Source organism: Arvicola amphibius, chromosome 1 (genome assembly GCF_903992535.2).
Source record: "Arvicola amphibius chromosome 1, mArvAmp1.2, whole genome shotgun sequence".
Classification (NCBI taxonomy): Eukaryota; Metazoa; Chordata; class Mammalia; order Rodentia; family Cricetidae; genus Arvicola; species Arvicola amphibius.
This window is the reverse complement of record NC_052047.1, coordinates 195783787-195802742: the sequence shown is the minus strand read 5'-3', so window position 1 is coordinate 195802742 and position 18956 is coordinate 195783787. Positions and strand designations below refer to the sequence as shown.

General features: G+C 46.5%; 1 protein-coding gene across 2 annotated transcripts in view; it reads right to left on the bottom strand.

The window, feature by feature from the left end:
- Positions 1 to 2600: 2600 nt before the first annotated feature.
- Positions 2601 to 18956, bottom strand: part of Plekhs1 (pleckstrin homology domain containing S1) — a 32595-nt gene continuing 16239 nt past the window's right edge. The window contains exons 6-14 of one of the 2 annotated variants that reach the window (XM_038348045.1): positions 16833 to 16908; positions 15844 to 15960; positions 12962 to 13093; positions 11457 to 11474; positions 10901 to 11001; positions 9563 to 9769; positions 8688 to 8789; positions 7183 to 7318; positions 2601 to 3557 (exon numbers count right to left, since the gene is read on the bottom strand). In XM_038348045.1, coding sequence (XP_038203973.1) covers positions 3384 to 3557; positions 7183 to 7318; positions 8688 to 8789; positions 9563 to 9769; positions 10901 to 11001; positions 11457 to 11474; positions 12962 to 13093; positions 15844 to 15960; positions 16833 to 16908 — 1063 coding nt within the window. In that variant the 3' untranslated portion in view covers positions 2601 to 3383. Of the gene's footprint in view, positions 3558 to 7182; positions 7319 to 8687; positions 8790 to 9562; positions 9770 to 10900; positions 11002 to 11456; positions 11475 to 12961; positions 13094 to 15843; positions 15964 to 16832; positions 16909 to 18956 lie in introns of both variants that reach the window. The other variant, XM_038348052.1, reaches the window with a different exon arrangement.

Sequence of the window (18956 nt, the reverse complement as noted above, 5' to 3'; positions counted from 1 at the left end):
TTTAGGTGTATTTAATTTTAACTACTTTTAGGCCAAATAGCACATTTGACTGGTGGCTACCATATCAGGTAGGTAAGTCAGTCCCAGGGTCTAGCACTGTGAGTGCAGTTTTCCAGAACCATCTAGTCAGAGTGATTTGGAGAAGGGCCCCAAGATCCCGTGGGACTGTTGGTCATTTGGCAAAGACTTCATTAACTCGAGATTTTGAAGAGCTTTTCCAAGAAAACACATGTGCTACTTAGTCCACGTGCCACCAGTTCAACTTCAGGAAAGAACCCTGATGTGATCCAGCTGAGTCCGAAAGCCTTGAGGCCCATTTATCACGTTCCATTCTTCTCACCATCCCAAGGGAAAGTCACTTGGCACACGCGCTGAAGAGAAGGGGCAGACTAGTGACAGAGCCACCTGTCTTCACTCCCTGGTACACATGTGTGCACACATAACACACACAAACATGTAAACATGGTCCTCTGCTCTCCACACAGAAAAGAATCCTTCCCGGAATGCAGACATGTCAACAGCTTGAGTGTGACGTTGTGGCCTTGGCCCTGCGCGCTCATTCTCCTTCCTAACCAGCTGTTCTTTGGAATTCCTTCTGAATATTTTTCATCTCAGCAGAGAGAACCAAATGGAAACCTCCATATACCCCTGTGGTCTGTTCTGGAGACCCAAGGTACCCAGTAGGAAGTCCCACTGAAATGCCATGATGTAGAGAAAGTATGGGTTGAGGAACTATGGGTTCAGCGTGGAGCTGGGGTACCCTCAGTAAATAATTTCCCATTTCTGAGCTCTGACTTCTTCCTCCACCACATCAGACTGAGGCCAGCTCTGGTTCCCTTTGGGCTGCTGTGATCAAACACTTCAACCACAAACAACTTAGGGAGGAGAGGATTTGTTTTAGCATGCAGGTTACAGTTCATCATTGGAGAAAGCCTGCAGAAACGTAAGGCGGAAACCATGGAGGAACTACTGTTTGCTGGCTCACTCACAAGCTCCTGTTTTCTTACTCAGCTCAGGACCAGCTGCCTAGGGAATGGTGCTGCCCACAGTGGGCTGGGCCCTCCCACATCAATGAACAAATGAGACGGCCCCCTAAAGACACGCCCACATTAGATCAATCTAATCCCTCAATTGAGACTCTCCTCTCATGCAACTCTAAGCTATGTCAGGTTGACAGGACAAGGACAAAGATGAGACAGCCCAGAATGGCTCTAAGCCATCTTTATTTTCTCCTTCACTGTCTAAGCAGATCCAGGAGGGGGCTATCTTTCCTAAGGACAGCTGGACCAGTTTCTTTACAGCATAAGCCACAGCCATTTACTTGAAATGTGGTCAGTATGGACATCAATGAAGGAGATCACAGATGGGATTTTCCCTGAGGCTGCCTGGGCTCATGTCTGTTGGTAGCAGGGAGTGTGCTGACGGTGCTCTTCTCTTTGGGGAACTTGAGGAACACAAGGTAAAGTCTTTGTCAGGCCTGGCCTGATGGCTTTTCCGGCCTTCTTCTAGCTCATTCTTGGCTGTATTCTCACCTGGATGACAGAAAAGGACAGATATCTCTATCTCTAGGTCTAGATTTCTCCTTGTGGCCACTGTTGTTCTTAGGAGAAAGAAGTGACCTTGAGCCCTAGGAGCCGTGTGGTTGTTTCCAGCTCTGGGGAAGGAGAGGCACAGAGGATATGAGGACCTGGGCTTTGAGGAGCAGCACAGAGAATGGTGTAGCATGGGTTGCCCTGTTCACCCCAGCCACCAGCAGCATGCACATACCTGGGCCCAGTCAGGAGGCTGTTTCCTCCAGGCCCTGGTTCTGTAGCTCTCCACAGAGGAGGAAGCCAGAGAGGAGCCAGATGCTCTCCTCTGGCTCCTGCTGGAGGCAGGTGGGTGGCCATCTGTTTTCTCAGCACTACTGAGAGCTAGATCATTTCCTGAAAGAGTGGATGTTCTGTGCTCTCCTGCAGACTGGGGGGGGGAGACCTCTCCACTGACCCCCTAGGATGAGTGCATGCTCTGCGCTCTTCTGCAGAGTGGGGGGCCTCTCCACTGACCCCCTAGGATGATACAACAGAGACCTGGGTTCCTCAGTCCAAGCCCTTGAAAGTGCCATTTGGATGCCAAGAAGCACCCTGAGTGTGGTCCTCTCCCCCCATTCTGTGTCAGGAGGTAAATTCTGGGGTTGGGGTAGGGTGGCGGGTGGACAGTGTACTGGGAAGGACCTGCAGTGCTGTCTACTTGTCCCACCCAGAGCTGCTGTGAGCTGGATAGACGATTGACCCCTGGGTCCTCAGAGGGTAGCTGGATTTCAGAGTCCAGCAATCCATCTCGCAGATGGCTTCAGGCAGTTTTACCTTAATGGTTCTTTATTTCCTCACTGAAATGGCTTCTTCTTTTTTTTTTTAGTTATGAGATTTGAAATATTCATGTATAGACATTTATTTATTTCATATGTTTTATATACATAGATACATGTTATACTGGCAACAATCTAGATAACAGAAAATGAAATACATTGAACGTCTCCCCTGCGTGCCAAAGGTCTTTACTAATCTAAACCCACATACAAGGCAGAAGTCAGGGGATCTTCTTTCTAAAGCTGGGTTAGATTCTTGGTTCTGCCATCAACAGCTACTGAGCTCCGAGTCATGAAGACTGAATATCACAGAGCTTTCAAAGCCTTCGATTTTCCACGCTAAAGGACAGTCTGCTGAGATGTGTCCTCTGACCGCCCGCCCCCTGTACCAACATTCCCCAAGCTGATTAGATTTCAGCTGCCAGCTCCTGCTTTCCTGATTAAAAGGCCTTTGGTTCTTTGACTTCACAGGACTAATTTGGTAATAAACCAATCAATTAAGAACATATAAACATAGTTTCCTGTTTATATTTGGAGCAAGCAGCTCTTGGCTGGATACAGCACCAAACTTCCTTAGCTTCCAAAATAGTTACCACGTCTTTAAGAAAGCAGGTCTACTAAGCCTGGTAAGAACGCCAGTAACTCTGCCTGGCCTGACGGCCCCTGGGCTGCTGAGTCACAGGAAGTGTCTGGGAGGACAGCTACAGACTTTCATCTCTTGCCTCCCTGGAATGAATAGTCTAATTCCTAACAAAGAAGCAATTGTGACCTCAGAAAGCACACAGTACTAATTAGACCATAGATTTACTCAATCGATGCCTGCTGCATCTGATGCCAAGTCTCAGATAATAAGGCCTTCCATTCTAACTCTGTTCCTTAGTCATTACCCCATGTGACCTCAATGCAACAGCCCCAGAGGGGCTAGTGACCCCATTGTTAAGACAGTACAGTGACTCAAAGTAGGATTCTGTCTTGTCTCCGATCATGCATGATCCAGGGCTCCATCCTTCTTCTGCCGCCATGGGCCTGAGGCAGATTACTCTCCAATTGATTCCTTCTGGGTCTTTTTGATAGCCAGACTCCTCTTCAGTACCCTCCCTGGCAAATCCTGTTGGACAGACTCAGCCAAGTGGTATTTTAAGGGGCATGCACAGGAGGGGCCATGAAACTTCTCTGAATGTGGGATCCGGCCAATGGAGAGTTTCACTTTCTAAGACACAAGATAGGAGATAATTAAATGACTAGAGAGTATCCTTAGGATCCCATCCTTCATACCTCTTGAAAGAAATCTGTTTCTGAAAGAAATCGAACGATGAGCCAAAGGCAGTTGCAGGTGATCTGTATGTTCAAGTGGAACATGGACTTTGATTTTCTGACGTCCACTGGCCTAAGCCTTGAGGCAGGTTCTGGAAAGGGCGGATGGCCCACGGTGCTAGCTCATGTTATGTTAACTTGACACAAGCTAGAGTCATTTTGGAAGAGGGAACCTCAGTTAGGAAATGCCCCCATGGGATTGGCCTATGGACAAGTCTGTAGCACATTTTCTTGATTGATAATTGATGCTCGCTGTGGGTAGTGACGTCCCAGGGCTGGTGGTCCTGGGTGCTATAAGAAAGCAGGGTGTGCACACCATTGGAAGGGACCTTGTAAATCGCACGCCTCCATGGCCTCTGATTCGCTTCCTGCCCTAACTTTCTTTGGTGATAGGCTGTGACCTTTCCTTCCCAAGTTGTTTTGGCCATGGTGTTTTATCACAGCAGTAGAAACCTTGCTAAGACAGCCACAGAGGACCAGCAGCTCCAAGAACTCAAAGGCCCGTAGAACCCTGTGTGTCCAAAGGAGACCACCATCCAGGAAAGCCCCAGCCAAAAGCAGAAGGAAACGGAAATTGAACGTTTCTCTTGCAGCTCGCCATTTCTTATCCCTCTAAACACACACACCAACTCCTCTGCCTCTAAAAAGCTGTCTCACTTTCCTCTCACTGTCTCTAGCCCCTCCCTCTGCCAGCCTCCCCCTTCTCTGCACTGTGGCTAAAGTGGATGTGACATGTCAGACACAGGAGATGCCCTTGCTCCCACATGCCCTTTTCCAGAAACAAGTGTTTGCATTTTAAAAGAGGACTGGCCATCTGTTTTCATAGAAAAGAAAGAAGTCAGGAGTGGTGGGGAGGAGAGTTTTCTACTCCTCTAGATCGGTGGTTCTCAACCTTCCTAATGCTGCAGCCCTTTAATACAGTCAGTTCCTCATGTGTGGTGACCCCGATCATAATATTATTTTCATTGCTACTTCATAACTGTAATTCTGCTACTTTTATAATGGTAATATAAATATATCTAATATGTACGCTGTCTGCGAAAAGGTTGTTTGATGGGATTGAGACCTACAGGTTGGTGGGGGTTGATAGTGGTCAGTATTATTTGGGACTTGTTCTCAGATGTATGCGGAAGACAGCAAGAGCACAGGAGAGTTGCGGTCTACAATGGCAGTCATGATGATGCACAGGTGAACACCCAGGTGGAGGTTTAGATGTGTGTCTGCTCACAACCCCTTTTCTGATGTGGGATTTCCCTCTGTATGCTGTGATTACCACTGATAAATAAAGGAACTGCTTTGGGTCTATAGCAGAGCTATAGGGGAACAGAGCTAGGTGGGGGAAACTAAATGGAATGCTGGGAGAAAGGAGGCGGAGTCAGAGAGAAGCTGTGTAGTCCTGCTGGAGCCAGACAGATTAATAGAAATGAGTTAAATTAAGATGTAAGAGTTAGCTAATAAGAAGCTGGAGCTAATGGGCCAAACACTGTTTTAAATAATGTAGTTTTTGTGTGATTATTTCAGTTCTGGGTGGCTGTTATGAACAAGCAGCCTAATGCAACACTTTTCTTGATTGCTGAGCACATGTATGGATCTTTGGGTCAAAATAATAGTAACTTCCAGAAGTTGCACATGGTTTTCTTCACCATTTGGCTGTAGGGTGGACCTTTGGCAGAAGCCATGAATTATAAATTGCCAGACTATTGGACTAGATCCCTCAAACCAATGTCTTATCTACCCTGCAAACTCGTATCAAGGATTGAACTCAAGCCAAACACTGCCTGCTGTGAAAAACCCTTCTGGGTATCCTCAGAAGATCCATCTAGTCTCCCCCAACACTTTCGGCTCACATCTCAGAGCACACGCTGTATTCTGAGACTGCTGACGATACTTGCTTTACCCACTAATCTGTGAGCTACTTATGTGTAAGCAGAGACCACCTTTGTAGCCTTAGAACATAGCAGTATCCAGGAGAGTAGAGAGATGTTCAATAATAGCGAGGGAACAAATGAATGAATGAACCCTGGTGCTGCCACTAACTAGTTTTGTGTCTACCTTAGTTACATGCCTGACTGGCCTTACCCTTTTAGATAATACAATAAGAATTTCTTCAACTGTCAGGCTTATGGAATGATGGAGAAGAAACAAGATGAGTCCTTAATACGCATGACACATAACCACAGACTCCCAGAGCCAGAAGATAAATCATTACTGTTGCAGTTTATAGAAATTTCAAGTCAAGGTTCTATGCTTTCTAAGAATGTTAACTGCATGGCCCAATGTTTTAGATGTATCTATCTATTTGTCAACTGCATGGTCCAGTATTTTAGATGTATCTATCTGTTAACTGCGTGGGCCAGTGTTTTAGATGTATCTATCTGTTAACTGCATGATCTAGTGTTTTAGATGTATCTATCTGTTAACTGCATGGCCCAGTGTTTTAGATATATCTATCTGTTTACTGTGTGCTCCGGTGTTTTAGATGTATCTATCTGTTAACTGCATGGGCCAGTGTTTTGGATGTATCTATCTGTTAACTGTGTGGTCTGGTGTTATAGATGTATCTATCTGTTAACTGCATGATCTAGTGTTTTAGATGTATCTATCTGTTAATTGCATGGGCCAGTGTTTTAGATGTATCTATCTGTTGACTGCATGATCTAGTGTTACAGATGTATCTATCTGTTAACTGCACTGTCTAGTATTTTAGATGTATCTATCTGTTAACTGTGTGGTCCAGTATTTTAGATGTATCTATTTTATAGAAGACAAATGTGAATGTCCCTAACAGAAGCAGTGCATATTGAACCCTTCCTCTCCTTTCTCCCTAGTCACAGCCCAAAGATCCAAGAAGCACAGCTTGGAAACCATAGGAAGGAATGAGTCCTTGCTCTGCTCCTTGCTTTAGAGCAAAGAAGCTAAACACAGAGAAGGCAGCGGCCTTCCCAAGGTCACCGGGCTAGAAATCAATGTGGACTTAGAAGGAATGAACAATATGAAAACTGTACTACCAAGGAATGCCATTTACATGCATGTAACATGATCTTGGTTTTTAATAATAACTCCATGTAGAGGGCATGGTGATGCCAGGTTTTAGATGAGAAATTTGACATTGAGGAAAGTGAGCCATTCCATGTCACGTGGCCCTGCAGGTAGAGGCAAAGTCATAGTAATTGTGCCTGGGACATTGCGAGCATGTCAGCATGCTGTATCACTTTGTTCTTCAACAACTGCTGCAACCACTGTCCCTAACTCTACAGAAAGGCAAGACACAGACTGCTTAAAGGGGCTATCTACAGTCTGCAAGTTAGTCTGAGTCATGGTGCTGTTTCTGCACCCCCCAGTGCCTGAGATCAAAAGCCCTGAGCCCTCTCTCCTAGCCCAGTGCTTTCCCCAGTAGCACTTGAAACAAAAAAACAAAATTCCATTCATGTTCTGAGTCATTCCCAGACTTCCTCCCAGAGTTGGATCTTCTTCTTCCTGGCCCTGACTTGATCGGGCCTGGTCTGGTCTGCAGGACTCACCTCCTTCTGGTTACAGCGGGTAAGAAACAGGGAAACCTCCTCCAGGTTCTGGGGCTTCAAGTCATTCACAGCCAAGATGTGGTCTCCATGGTGGAATATGCACCCTAGTCGGGGAGGGCCGTCCCACTGAGCCACACTGCAGTGGGAACACAGCATCCAACAAGAAAGTGAGACAGGGTTCATTGGCTCATTATGGGGGCAGGAACGGGGCCTGTGGGATCACCGCAGTCTGTGCCAAGTTGCTCCACATTGGAAGCCAACCATCTCCTTCTGTCTGGACTAACTTCCTCCCTGCCTCCCTTCCCTCACAAGCCCTGCTCCAAGCTAATCACCCTTGCAAGGCCCTGCCAAGTCTAGTCCTATGTTTTGCTTGTAGTTAATCTCTCCTGTCCCAGGACTTATAATTATGCATGGTGGGAATACTTTAACTGTAGTTCTGAATAAGATGTACTTTTTATATTTACTCACGGGGCTCTCCTTTTCCTCTGGTTTTATGACCCTGGGAGTACAGAACTCCCTTTCTGTTTCCTTAGCTGGTGTTTAAAAATTGATAACCACACAGTTCTAAGAAAACAGGATGCCCAACAAACACCTGCCAGAACGGAGCACACAGCGCTGCAGTGAATATTTAATAAGTGGATGAATGAACGAACATGTAAGCTTGGTCACAGACAAGTCCATAGGCTGAGCAGGTGTTTATGAGTCTTAAATTACAAAAATTTTGTAAAAATGGAAAGTTATGGCAGTATTGGATCTTATTTATATTAAAGAGTTACCTTGTAAAAATTCAGTCTTCCACCAAAATGAATTAAACATGTTGGCTTATTTATTTTAAGATGGGGGAGGGGATAGCGTCTCACTATGTAGCTAAAGCTGGCCTTAAATCTACTACGAAGCTCAGGTTGGCCTTGAAGTCTGTTCCAGGGAACTAAGAGTACTGGCCTGTGTCAATGTGTCCAGTCACAGTCTAGGGGGATGTAGAATTAGATAAATAGTAATTATAGGAGGCAGAGACAGGAGGATCTCCGTGAGTTTAAGGTCAGCCTGATCTACAGAGTGAGTTCCAGGACAAGCCCCAAAGCTACAGAGAAACCCTGTCTCAAAAAACAAAACAAAAAATATTCGCCACACAGAATTTTGTGCTAGTGTTTTGGAGTAGCGGTTTGAATGGGGTATGGGACTCTTAGGCTCTCATATATATCCTTTTCTTTTCGATCTTATTAACCTTGTTCTCCTCTTTCCTTTGTTAAAAATTTACTCCATGGTGCCTGGAACAGCCCCTTGCTATCCATTCTCCTTTGAAGGATCAGAAACATCCTGAGTCCTAGGCTTTTTGGTTCTCTTAGACCCCCTCAAAAGTTGACCTCCTATATAACAATAATCTTTCTGCCGGCGAGCCCTCTCTCTGGCAACACCAGCCCTAGTGCTCCGCTGGTTTTGTCAGATGCAGTGTTCAGAACGAGGGTGTTGTTCTATCTCAGACGTCTGTTCAAAGCTCCACCTACCATATCCGTCCCGTTGCTTCTACAAGAGCAAGATAATTGATGGCATCTCGAGGAGTGAGGAACACATTCAGAGTCTCCACTTGGCTCTCGTCGGGGACATTGCTGGGACAGAAAACATTCGTGTAAGTCGCATCAAACAGCCGACTGTCCCTCACTCTGAGCTATCCTTTCAGAGCATATTTTTGGCCTTCTGCTTTTGAGATGACATTTTCCAGTTAAAGCTTGCCCAAAACATACCAATAAAGAAATATGAATTTAAGGTACGGAAAGAAATTCATTACATCCTCCCTGCCCCTCTTGGCGTGTGGTAGTGGTGGGCAGAGAGCAGAAGGAGGCAAAACTGGACTAACTGGGCTTATAACCATCTCCATCAGGTCAATTTGCAAGTTTGTTTTCTGGAAATTATTTCATACAGGAGGGCATGGAAAGCAGCTAAAAATCACAACTATCTTGTCAAGTGCTCTTGACATCACCTAGGACCTAAACGTTCCCCTCCTCATCTGCTCAGCACCTCAGGAGGCTTGCCTGCCCACGCGACGCTAGTGGGGAGGCTAGTGATGATGCCCATGCTGGATCAGCGTGGTCCAGGTTTTAGGGCCCGAAAGACTGACCAAGGGAAAAGCATTGAAACCGTTGGGAGGGCTACCCCCATCCCGGGGGACCACTCTTCTTCCAACTCTATCATTTACTGTCTGTGGTCATGACATCAGTGACACAGAGAAGGGTCACAGCCTCCATGACACACAGAGGAAGCCTGCCATGCTTGTCTGACTTGGAAATTTTCAGGAACTACTTTGAAATTTATAATATTGAGTGCTTTTAAGGCATCTGTCTTGTTCTTAGGGCCCACAAAGTTTTAGAAATCAGAGCTTTACTTGAGTAATATAGACAATTTCACAACAGTTAGGGAGGCGGACCCCGTTTTGTCTTCTGCGGTTTGTGCTTCCAGGTCATCAAGTGAAAGATACAGATAACTCCCTGTGCCGAGTTCTTGCAGAGAAGTTGCCTGCTCCGGAGTCTCCAGAGAGCTCTGGGTTTCAGCTTGGCCATCAGCAGATGCAGGGGTCGATTGTTTGAAGAAACTGGGGTATAAGAAGTTGAACAAGGGTCTGTTTAAGCACACACGGTGACAGCTTCCCACTCTACCTGTCAAATAGGAGCATCTAACAGCTGTAAGAAGACTAACAAAGCCCTGGAATATATTCAACCGTCAGAATCCCACCAGAGGCAGAGGCAAACTGAACAAGCTTTCTTTCTAAAAATGGACTTGGAATCGAAATAACATTTTACAGGGTTGGGAGAACGGGGTGAGAGTATGAGAGATATGAAAGCCAAAAAACCAGAAGACGTCTGAAGACAGAAGTGTCGTGATGTCACAGGTGGCTTTCTGCGGGTGAAGAAACCGCCGCCGCCACATTCCTTTCTCCTAAGTCCACAGGTTGAACGCCCGTCCCTTGAGCGTCTGAAACCTGAAATGCTGACGGACAATGCGGATGTTGCAAGTGTAGTAAGTCCACACCATCACACTGTCTTTCTCGAACGAGGTAGATTTCAAACATTTTTGCCTAGGATTATCATCAGGTTATGTATATAAGGTACATATGGAAATATGAATCGTGCATGTATTTTATGTTTAGATGACTTCTATTCCACAAGAGATCTTATTAGGGATATTCAGATATTTCAAAATCTGAAAAAAGAAATAATTCTGAGACCAGAAACGTTTATAATCTTAAGCATTTCAGATAAAGAACGTTGACCCAAATCAATCAATGTGCAGAACGGAGTCTTTGGTGATGCTTTGAAGCAATTTGTCAACAGTTCAAATATGAATTGGTGGGTAAAGCGCTCGCCTTGTAAACAGTAGGGCCTCAGGTTGGCTCTCCAGGGCCCATGGAAGGCCAGGCGTGGTAGTGTTTCTCCAATCTCAGTACATCTGTGGCAAAATGGGATCTGGGAAATCCTAGGAAGTTCACGGGCCAGTTCATGTGGTATGTGCAGTGGGAAACAACAAGAGAATGACTCAAACAAAGTTGAAGATGAGGACCAACACCCAAGATTGCCCTCTGAACCCTACATGTGCCTTATGGCTCATGTCAACGCCACACATGCGTGCACACACACACATGGATGATGTGTGTGTGTGTGTGTGTGTGTGTAATTGCTCTAAATAGGTTAGCTAATAGCAGTACTTAGAAGGCATTTAGACTCACCAGGATCTCATTGACATGTAATTGCTCTCAGATTTCTTAAAAACTTGGTCTGAACTACTGGATTCAATGGAGTCATCGGAATCACTGGAGTCAGCAATATTCTTCAACTAAAAGCATGAAGAGAAGATGTAAGGATGCAGGTCTGCCGCTGGCCAGGCCCCTCCTCACCTCCCACTGCTCTGCAATGGAATCACACATCTTCATCACAAGGATGGCGGCTCTTCAGAGAATATCACCTGGCCTTAACCACGGGAGATGGAACCACAGTTTCTGGCAGATTCAAGGCCTGTTTTCCCTTCCTGGGAGCCCTTGGGACCCATTCCAGACACAAGCATTCTATTGAGAAGCTTTGGATTTTCCTGTCTGCACATTCCTAGTCATTCACTGCATGAGCCTTTCCTTCAGGTGATTAATTCTATCATGGAATCTCAGAAGCTGATTGTGCCAAAGACTGGATGCAATTGTTGCTTCATAGCCACAGATTCTTCCTCTCCAGTTCATATCCACTGACTTCTCTTCATATCCACGGATTCTTCCCCTCTAGTTCACCACTGACTTCTAATTGGAGCATTGCCTTCCCGTCAACTCAGTTGTCCAAGCATCTGTCTCGTCACCAAAGGCTCTCTTCCAGACCTCACGTTCATGTGGTCTTCTTCGCCTGGCATGCCTTTTTCTTCTCCTGCCCAGTGAAGTCCTGTTGTTTCCCCACATTCCTGAATCACCTGAGCCTGCCTGACAGCTGTTGTACAGCTTCATCTCCTTCCCCAGACATGGTATCCCACAGGGGTCTACAGCCTTCCTTTCTACACACCTAATTGGTTGGTTATTCCCAGACACCATGTTCCACAAAGGTCTACAGCCTTCCTTTCTACACACCTGATTGGTTGGTTGCCCTAGAGAACACTAATACAGAAGTATTCCTGGTGAAAGAAAGTGTTCTATGCTTAAGAAACCATGGGCCATGCTTTGTGCTATGCACTTGGCTGCTTACAATGCAGAATTATGTACCAGGGGCTCTGAGAACTTCACTGTGATAAACAGCTTGTTTAAACCACTTGTGACTTAGCATTTTTATAACCAACTTGAACTCAGCGTTCATCTTCAAGTTATAATGTCGTCATCTGGTAGAAAACCCCAGTTTTGGAGATTATGCTACTCTACTCCCCAAATTTTGTCTACCACCCCATTCAAGCTTTTCTATCTGCAGCTAACACACATATATCTCCTTGGCCAATGTTCCAGGAAGTCAATTTGTGCTTTGTCACTTCCCTGCTTAGAAGCTTTCTTTGTCCCTATGCTTCTCACAGAACGAAGTCAGCTTGAAATCCAGTACCCATCATGGGCTGGCTGGTTCTCTTTTTTTTTCTGTTAATTTTCTACTCTGCCATTCATTCACACACTCTGCAGTGTGGTCTACCTGAGCAATTTGCCAGACATGGCAGATGCCAGGGGTCTCTGAAGCCTGCTTTGACTCAAGTGGAAAGAGAAAAATCTGCCCTATGTCTGATGACCCTAGACTACTGCATGCCTATTTGTGTGGCATTATCTTTGGTGACGGAGACTGTGGGTTCTGAACTGTGGAGGACCATGTGGAGGACTCATCACTGGAGCCACCTTGCTGGGCACAATGCAGTGTCTAGTACTCAGAAGGGCGTCTGGTTATTAATAGGCTGCTCCACACACACTCACAGCTGATTACCCAATGACTGTTACTCTTTTCCTTTCAGTCCAGGAAACAGAAAGACTACTAAATTCCAAACGTTATCTACCGAGTTCTCAAATGTCACCTCCTCTGTAGAACTTTCTCTGGTCTTTGACCTGGAAACCAATTTCTTCTTCCCACCCCTGGTACTACCCAGGCATCCTATAGGTATGCGTCTTGCTCCTAGGCAAGTGCCAGCATCATGAGCAAGACATTGGCCTCTGCCAGTTTCACCTCTGTGCCTTCCTGATCTCAGCCTATTGTCCCAGCAGCAGTGTGTGGCAAAGGCTCGGCAGACGTGGTGAAGAGATGAATGATGGGTGGGTGGGGGTGAATGACGAGTGGGTGGGGGCACTCACTTCTGAAAGGATGCTTCGGGGAGTCTGATAGTAATTCTCTTCTTCTGTGTCTCGAGGGGGTTCTGAGTATAAATGGTGCTCATGGTGATGATGATCTTGCCTGAGTCTTTGGAGATTATTTTGTATTAAATGCTGAAAAAGAAAGATGCAGAAGGAATTAATGAGTTCCTTCCTTCCTTCCTTCACTTCTTCCCTCCCTTCCTTCCTCCCTCCCTCCCTCCTTCCCTCTCTTCCTCCCTTCTTCCTTCCCTTCTTCCCTCCTTTCTTCCAATAAAATTAAACCAATCCTTTCTAGAAAAGATTTAGTAGATGAGTTGGGTTGACAAGGTCACAGTCTCTTTCAGTACAACATGCGGAAGCCCACACACTGAACTTGCCTCTTCAGTCTGGGTCACCTCTAATGGTGTGAATGTTTAAGCATAGCTCATGTCTGGAATTTTTCTCAACTGTGGAGAAGTTACAACTCAGAACAAGAAGTTTTCTGCTGTGAGAGGCGTGGCAAGGCATGGAGCTTTGCCATGGTGCCTCCACCATCTCAGCAGCTTCTGAGGAGTCACTGAACCTCCAGGGTTCCTCTTCTGTGTTTGCCTCCTCTGTTTCCATAGCAGTGCAATTAGGTAGTGTTGGCTCCGTGACAGTGTGAATTATAGGTTTTCAGGTGAGGTAGATACGAGCAATTAATTATTGCCTTCCCTCCCCTAACAGACACCAGATACTCCATGAAGGCAGCTGCTCTGAGTAGCCTAAGTCTTGTTATGAGTGCAATCTAGTTACTCCAGGAACAAGGCTGGGTGGCGAGGCCAAAGGCCCCAAATGTTTGTTAGGTAAGTGTGTGTGTGTGTGTGTGTGTGTGTGTGTGTGTGTGAGAGAGAGAGAGAGAGAGAGAGAGAGAGAGAGAGAGAGAGAATACCATGATTCAGGATGGTTCAACTTCCAGACTTTTTTCTCTCATAGAGAGAATACAAATGCAAGACACATTCACTGGGAACTGTATTGCAGATTTTGAAATATAGCTTTTGTGTGGGCCACCAATAAGGGTAGGATAACTTTTTTTGTAAGTCTGGTGGCAGCAGTGAGCCACAGCTCCTTGACAGCCCTGCAATCACAGGGGGAACAGCAGACCCTGCACTGCATATTGTGTTGCTAAGCTGTGATGTTCAGAAAGTCAGGTGCAGTAAATGCACTTTCAACTCATGCCGTTTTCCATTTAATATGAGTTTATCAGGACTGACACCCCCCGAGAAGCCCACAAGCATCTCTACATACTTAAGTCATGTCCATTTCTCTATCTCAAAGCTCTCTGCTGTGATACGAATGTCCCCCCTCGGAAACACATATTGAAATTTAAATGTCCTTTTTAGAGCAGTAATGGTAGAGCTTTAAGAGATAGTCAGGTCATGATAGCGTCTTCCTGAACGCCATGTCTGGGACGGGGAAGGCTGCTTCACCCTGGCTGTCCTTTGCCTTGCTTGCCTGTCAGCCGGTCACCTGATGAGCCAGCAAGAAGGCCCCTACCAGATGAGATTCCTCTCTTGATCCTGAACTTCACAACTTTCAGAGCTGGGGAAACCAATTGTTATTGCTGTTTGGAAACTCGTAGAGTACTGCAGTGTTCTGTTGTGGTTGCTGAAGATGCACTCCGGAGCGGGATTAGGCTGAGTTGGGAGTGAAGGGTTCCTGACGGACCAACAACATCAACAACAAATCCCAGCAAGACATGTGGTTGTCTTTTACTTGAGATGGTTGAAAAGAACAGTATTACTTGATCTGAATAAATAATGGGAAAAGGTAAAAGCTGCCAGCAAGGTTCCTCTGTGGGGAAGGGTTCCTCCCACTGGGAGTTTTGTTCAAGGTCATGTTCAAGGTCAATCTGTCTGCCTTGTGTCAGGTCACTGTTTTTCCTCATGGCTGAGATGAGCTGTTTGGCCTGGTGGTGTTGATATGCCGGAAAAGCTTTTAAAATGCTGGAGAGCTGCCAGCTAGATAAAATGAGAAGCCTTGCCTGTTGCATGTGCTTGGTACCTGCAGAGGGAAAGGAGCCAGAGGGGTGTCTCTAAGGGATGAAATAACAGATTTCAGGGAAATAAACTGCCCAGTCTGTTTACTGAGAATAGCCAAATCTAGACACACAGCAAACCCAGAGAGGTGAGGGCACAATTCTGTGACCTTCAGGGGGCAGTCATGCTATCTGACTTCCTCAAACACATTGCATTAGGAGTGAAGAGGACCTGACACCCAGAATGAGAAGCCAGACCGATGGGGCGAGCCAAGGGAACTACACCTTGCCTGAGGGTATGGACAGCATAACGGGAGATCAAGGGGTGCTTGGGGGACTTTGTGACCTGTGTGTGGAAGGAAAGGAGGTTGCTGGCCACACTTAGGGAAGGAACTGCCGTCTGCCAAGATTTTCAAAACGGAACTAGAATCTTTAGAGTCAGCTAGGCAAGCGTTAAAGCCTACCTGTAGAAAGGGAAATGAGCAAGTATGCACAAATATTAAGGTCAGAAATCATTCTCTCTCTCTCTCTCTCTGTGTGTGTGTGTGTGTGTGTGTGTATGTGTGTGTGTGTGTGTGTGTGCTTTTTGTTTGTTTGTTTTTCCCCTCTGGCCTGGAACTCACCAAGCAGACTAAGCTGACGGGCCACAGAACCCCAAGAATACACCTGCCCTTGACCCCTCTGCACTAGAGTTATGATGTGTGCCGCCACACCAGTTCTGGGGAGTCAAAGCCGGTCCTTGTGTTTACATAGCAAACACTGCTCTGAGGGAACCTGTCTCCTCAGCTATCTCCTCCAGGGAGAAAGATGGGCGAGGTCAGTGCCTGCTGCTAGCCAGTGGCTCTACTCAGCAATGGCAGGCTCCCGGTTTGGAGGTTTGGATTACCATGTCTGGAAGACTGGCCCTTGGTGAAGCAAGGCCAACAATCTCCGGTGCACTACAGAGACCAAAGAAAGGACTGGGGTCGGAAATTGGTCTTCTGCCACCCAGCAAAGGCTTCTCCTGCTTAGACAAAAGTCGTTTTGTAGTTAGAGTGCAATTGCCCTCCTGTTACTGTCAGTCCCCTCCACCACCACCGGGGCATCCCTTCTTCAGGGTCTCCAAGGCTCTGACGTCTGCTCTGCCCAGTGGCCAGTGTCATAACACAAAGACAAGGGTCAACCTTGTCAGTGCGACTTTCTCCAGCTCCCAAGTCCCCAGAGACGCCCAGCCTGGCCTTACCAGGCGCCCTGAGTGCCCCCCAGCCTGTCCTCCCCATCGTGTCTCCCTTCATGCCCTGTCGTTTCTTCTCTCATCATCGAATCTACTGGGAGACATGCCTTGATCTCTCCTTCTCTTGGGCATTTGCTACAGCATGAAACACCATGGAAAATACACCCATAAGTGTAGCTACATCCGAGTTCCTTCTGTGACAGTCTCTAAGAAGGGACTGGGAGAAATTTACAAAGCTCCTTATGAAGCCAATTAAGACCTTCAGCTGCTTACCTGACACAAGAGACATTGTATTAAAATGCAGGCAGCTGGAAACAATGTTTGAGCCGCCTCCCTAGACTTAGCCATTCAAAGGGAAGCTGGCTATGTACCTAAAATCACAATGGTGGAAAATAGTATACTTCACGCTGCTATGAAAATTGCCACCATTAACTGTCACTCCCCCTGCCGCAACAATGACAATATAATTTAGCTCTCTTACAAAACACAAAAGTATTTTTCCTTTTGTTAATTGTGAAAGTAGCAAGGGTATGTATGTCCTCGCTTATTTATTCTTTGTATTAACACCAGTTGCGTAGGGAAAAGAAAGGCCGCTGTTGTTTCTAAGGAAAGAAGGCCGTGTTCAGGTGCCCTGAACGTCATCATTAGCAATGTCGAGTTACCTCTGTATTCTGATGAGCTGCATGCACACCCCGGCAATACAGTGACATGAAGGAGACCCAGTCTTTGATCGTCTCCCTGAGGGCAGGAAGAGAGTTTCAGATGACATTGGTAGCAACCTCTCCCACACTCGTTCTGGACCCAGCAGATTCTTTGAACTCGGAGCAGCTTTGGGATCAGCCGCCCACAGAACAGAACTCTTCCCCCAAGCAGTAGACTGTCTCTGAGCAGCTGAATTAACCCTCACGACTCCCCCACTATGGAGACCCAGAAACAACAGCAGGAACATGGGGCACAGGGCTTCTGCTTTCCCAGGTGTTCTGCCGATCAGCCACACTTGCCGTCCGTCCTCTGGCTCCCCCTACCCCCAGGAAATGCATTTTTAGGAAGAGTGTCGTATTGGTTCATTTTTTATCTGCTTGGCACGAATACAGGTCATCTAGAAAGAGGGAAACTCAACTGAAGAAATTCCTCCATCAGGTTGACTTGTAGGCAGGTCTGTGGGAGTATTTTCTTGATTAAATATCAGTGTAGTAGGGCCCCGGTCTACTGCGGGCTGTGCTGCCCCTGGGCAGATGGGCCTGGGTGCTCTAACAAAGTAGGCTAAGCAAGCCACAGCAGCAAGTCAGTGAGCAGCACACTACGCTCCCGGGCCTCTGCTCCTCCTCTCACCTCCCTCCATGATGGTCTGTAATCAGGACATGTAAGCTAAGCAAACCCTGTCCCCAGGAGTCAGTATTTTATCACAGCAGACAGAAAAGTGAACGAGGCAAGTGCGTCTGCGCAAACTACACATTCCCCCATCTTCTTTTCTGCTGTCTTGGGTGGCAACTCAAAAGAAAACTGCCGGAAACACGCGAAGGCTTCATGCTTGACTTTAGCCTTGCCTCCTCCCACTCCGTCATCTCTCTCCGATAGATAAGCGGCGTGAGAATCCACAGGAGCCGCTCTTTATTTTTTTTTTCATTTTATTTATTTATTTATTTATTTATTTATTTATTTATTTATTTATTTATTTATTTATTTATTTATTTTTGGTTTTTCGAGACAGGGTTTCCCTGTAAGCCACAGATGCCTTGAGGGTGAGCAATCCCTCCCTGTAGCTCACGGTTTCACGGAAGGCATCTGGGCGATAGCGACTGTCATGGCTTGCTTTGTGACCCTCTCCTCATCTACGAAGTCTTTCGGGCTCCCAGCTGATGGAGGATTCCCATTGGCTAATAAAGAAACTGCCTGGCCCATTTGATTGGCCAGCCCTTAGGTGGGCGGAGTAGACAGAACAGGAAGAAGGAAGTGAGGTAGATGGCTCAGTCAGATGCCACGCCTCTCCTAAGTTAGTCAGGCTGCCATGCCTCTCCTCAGGGAGAGAGACGTGATGAAGCTCCAGCCCAAGATGGACATACGCTAGAATCTTTCCGGTAAGACACCACTTCATGGTGCTACACAGATTATTAGAAATGGGTTAAAGCAAGATGTGAGTAAGAGGCTGAAAATAATGGGCCAGGCAGTCTTTAAAAGAATACAATTTGTGTGTTGTTATTTTGGGGCATAAGCTAGCCGGTGGACAGGAGCCGGGCGGGAACGCAGCCCGCCTGCTCCTCACTATACCCAGCCGTCCGCCTGCTCCTCACTATACCCAGCCGTTCCTTACGCAGAAAGGGATTACTTGCAGAAATAGTTGGTTAGGTTGAGGTCACACTGGAATAGAGAGATACCTCCTACACTAGTGAGACTGCTACCTGTGGGAAAGGAGAAGTCTGACCCAGAGATGTGTGCATATGGGGAATGCCATGTAAAAGCCAGGGTTTGTCTGCTGTAGCCAAGGGACCACCAGCAGATCCGCGGGAGAGGGATGAAAAGAACCTTCCTTCCACAGTACTTCAAGGGAGAGGCCATGTCTGCTCATTCTGACTCCCAGCCTTCAGAACAGTGAGGTTAGAAACCTCTATTGTTTATAACACAGTTATAACACGTGTAGGCAGCTAGCATAATGATTCTGAAAACTACTTTAAAAGTCAAGGAGGAAGCTTAGTTAGCACTTGCCACGCAACCATGAGGATCTGAATTTAATCCCTACAGAAAAGCCAGGCATGGAGTGTCTGCAACACCAGCTGTGGAGCAGAGAC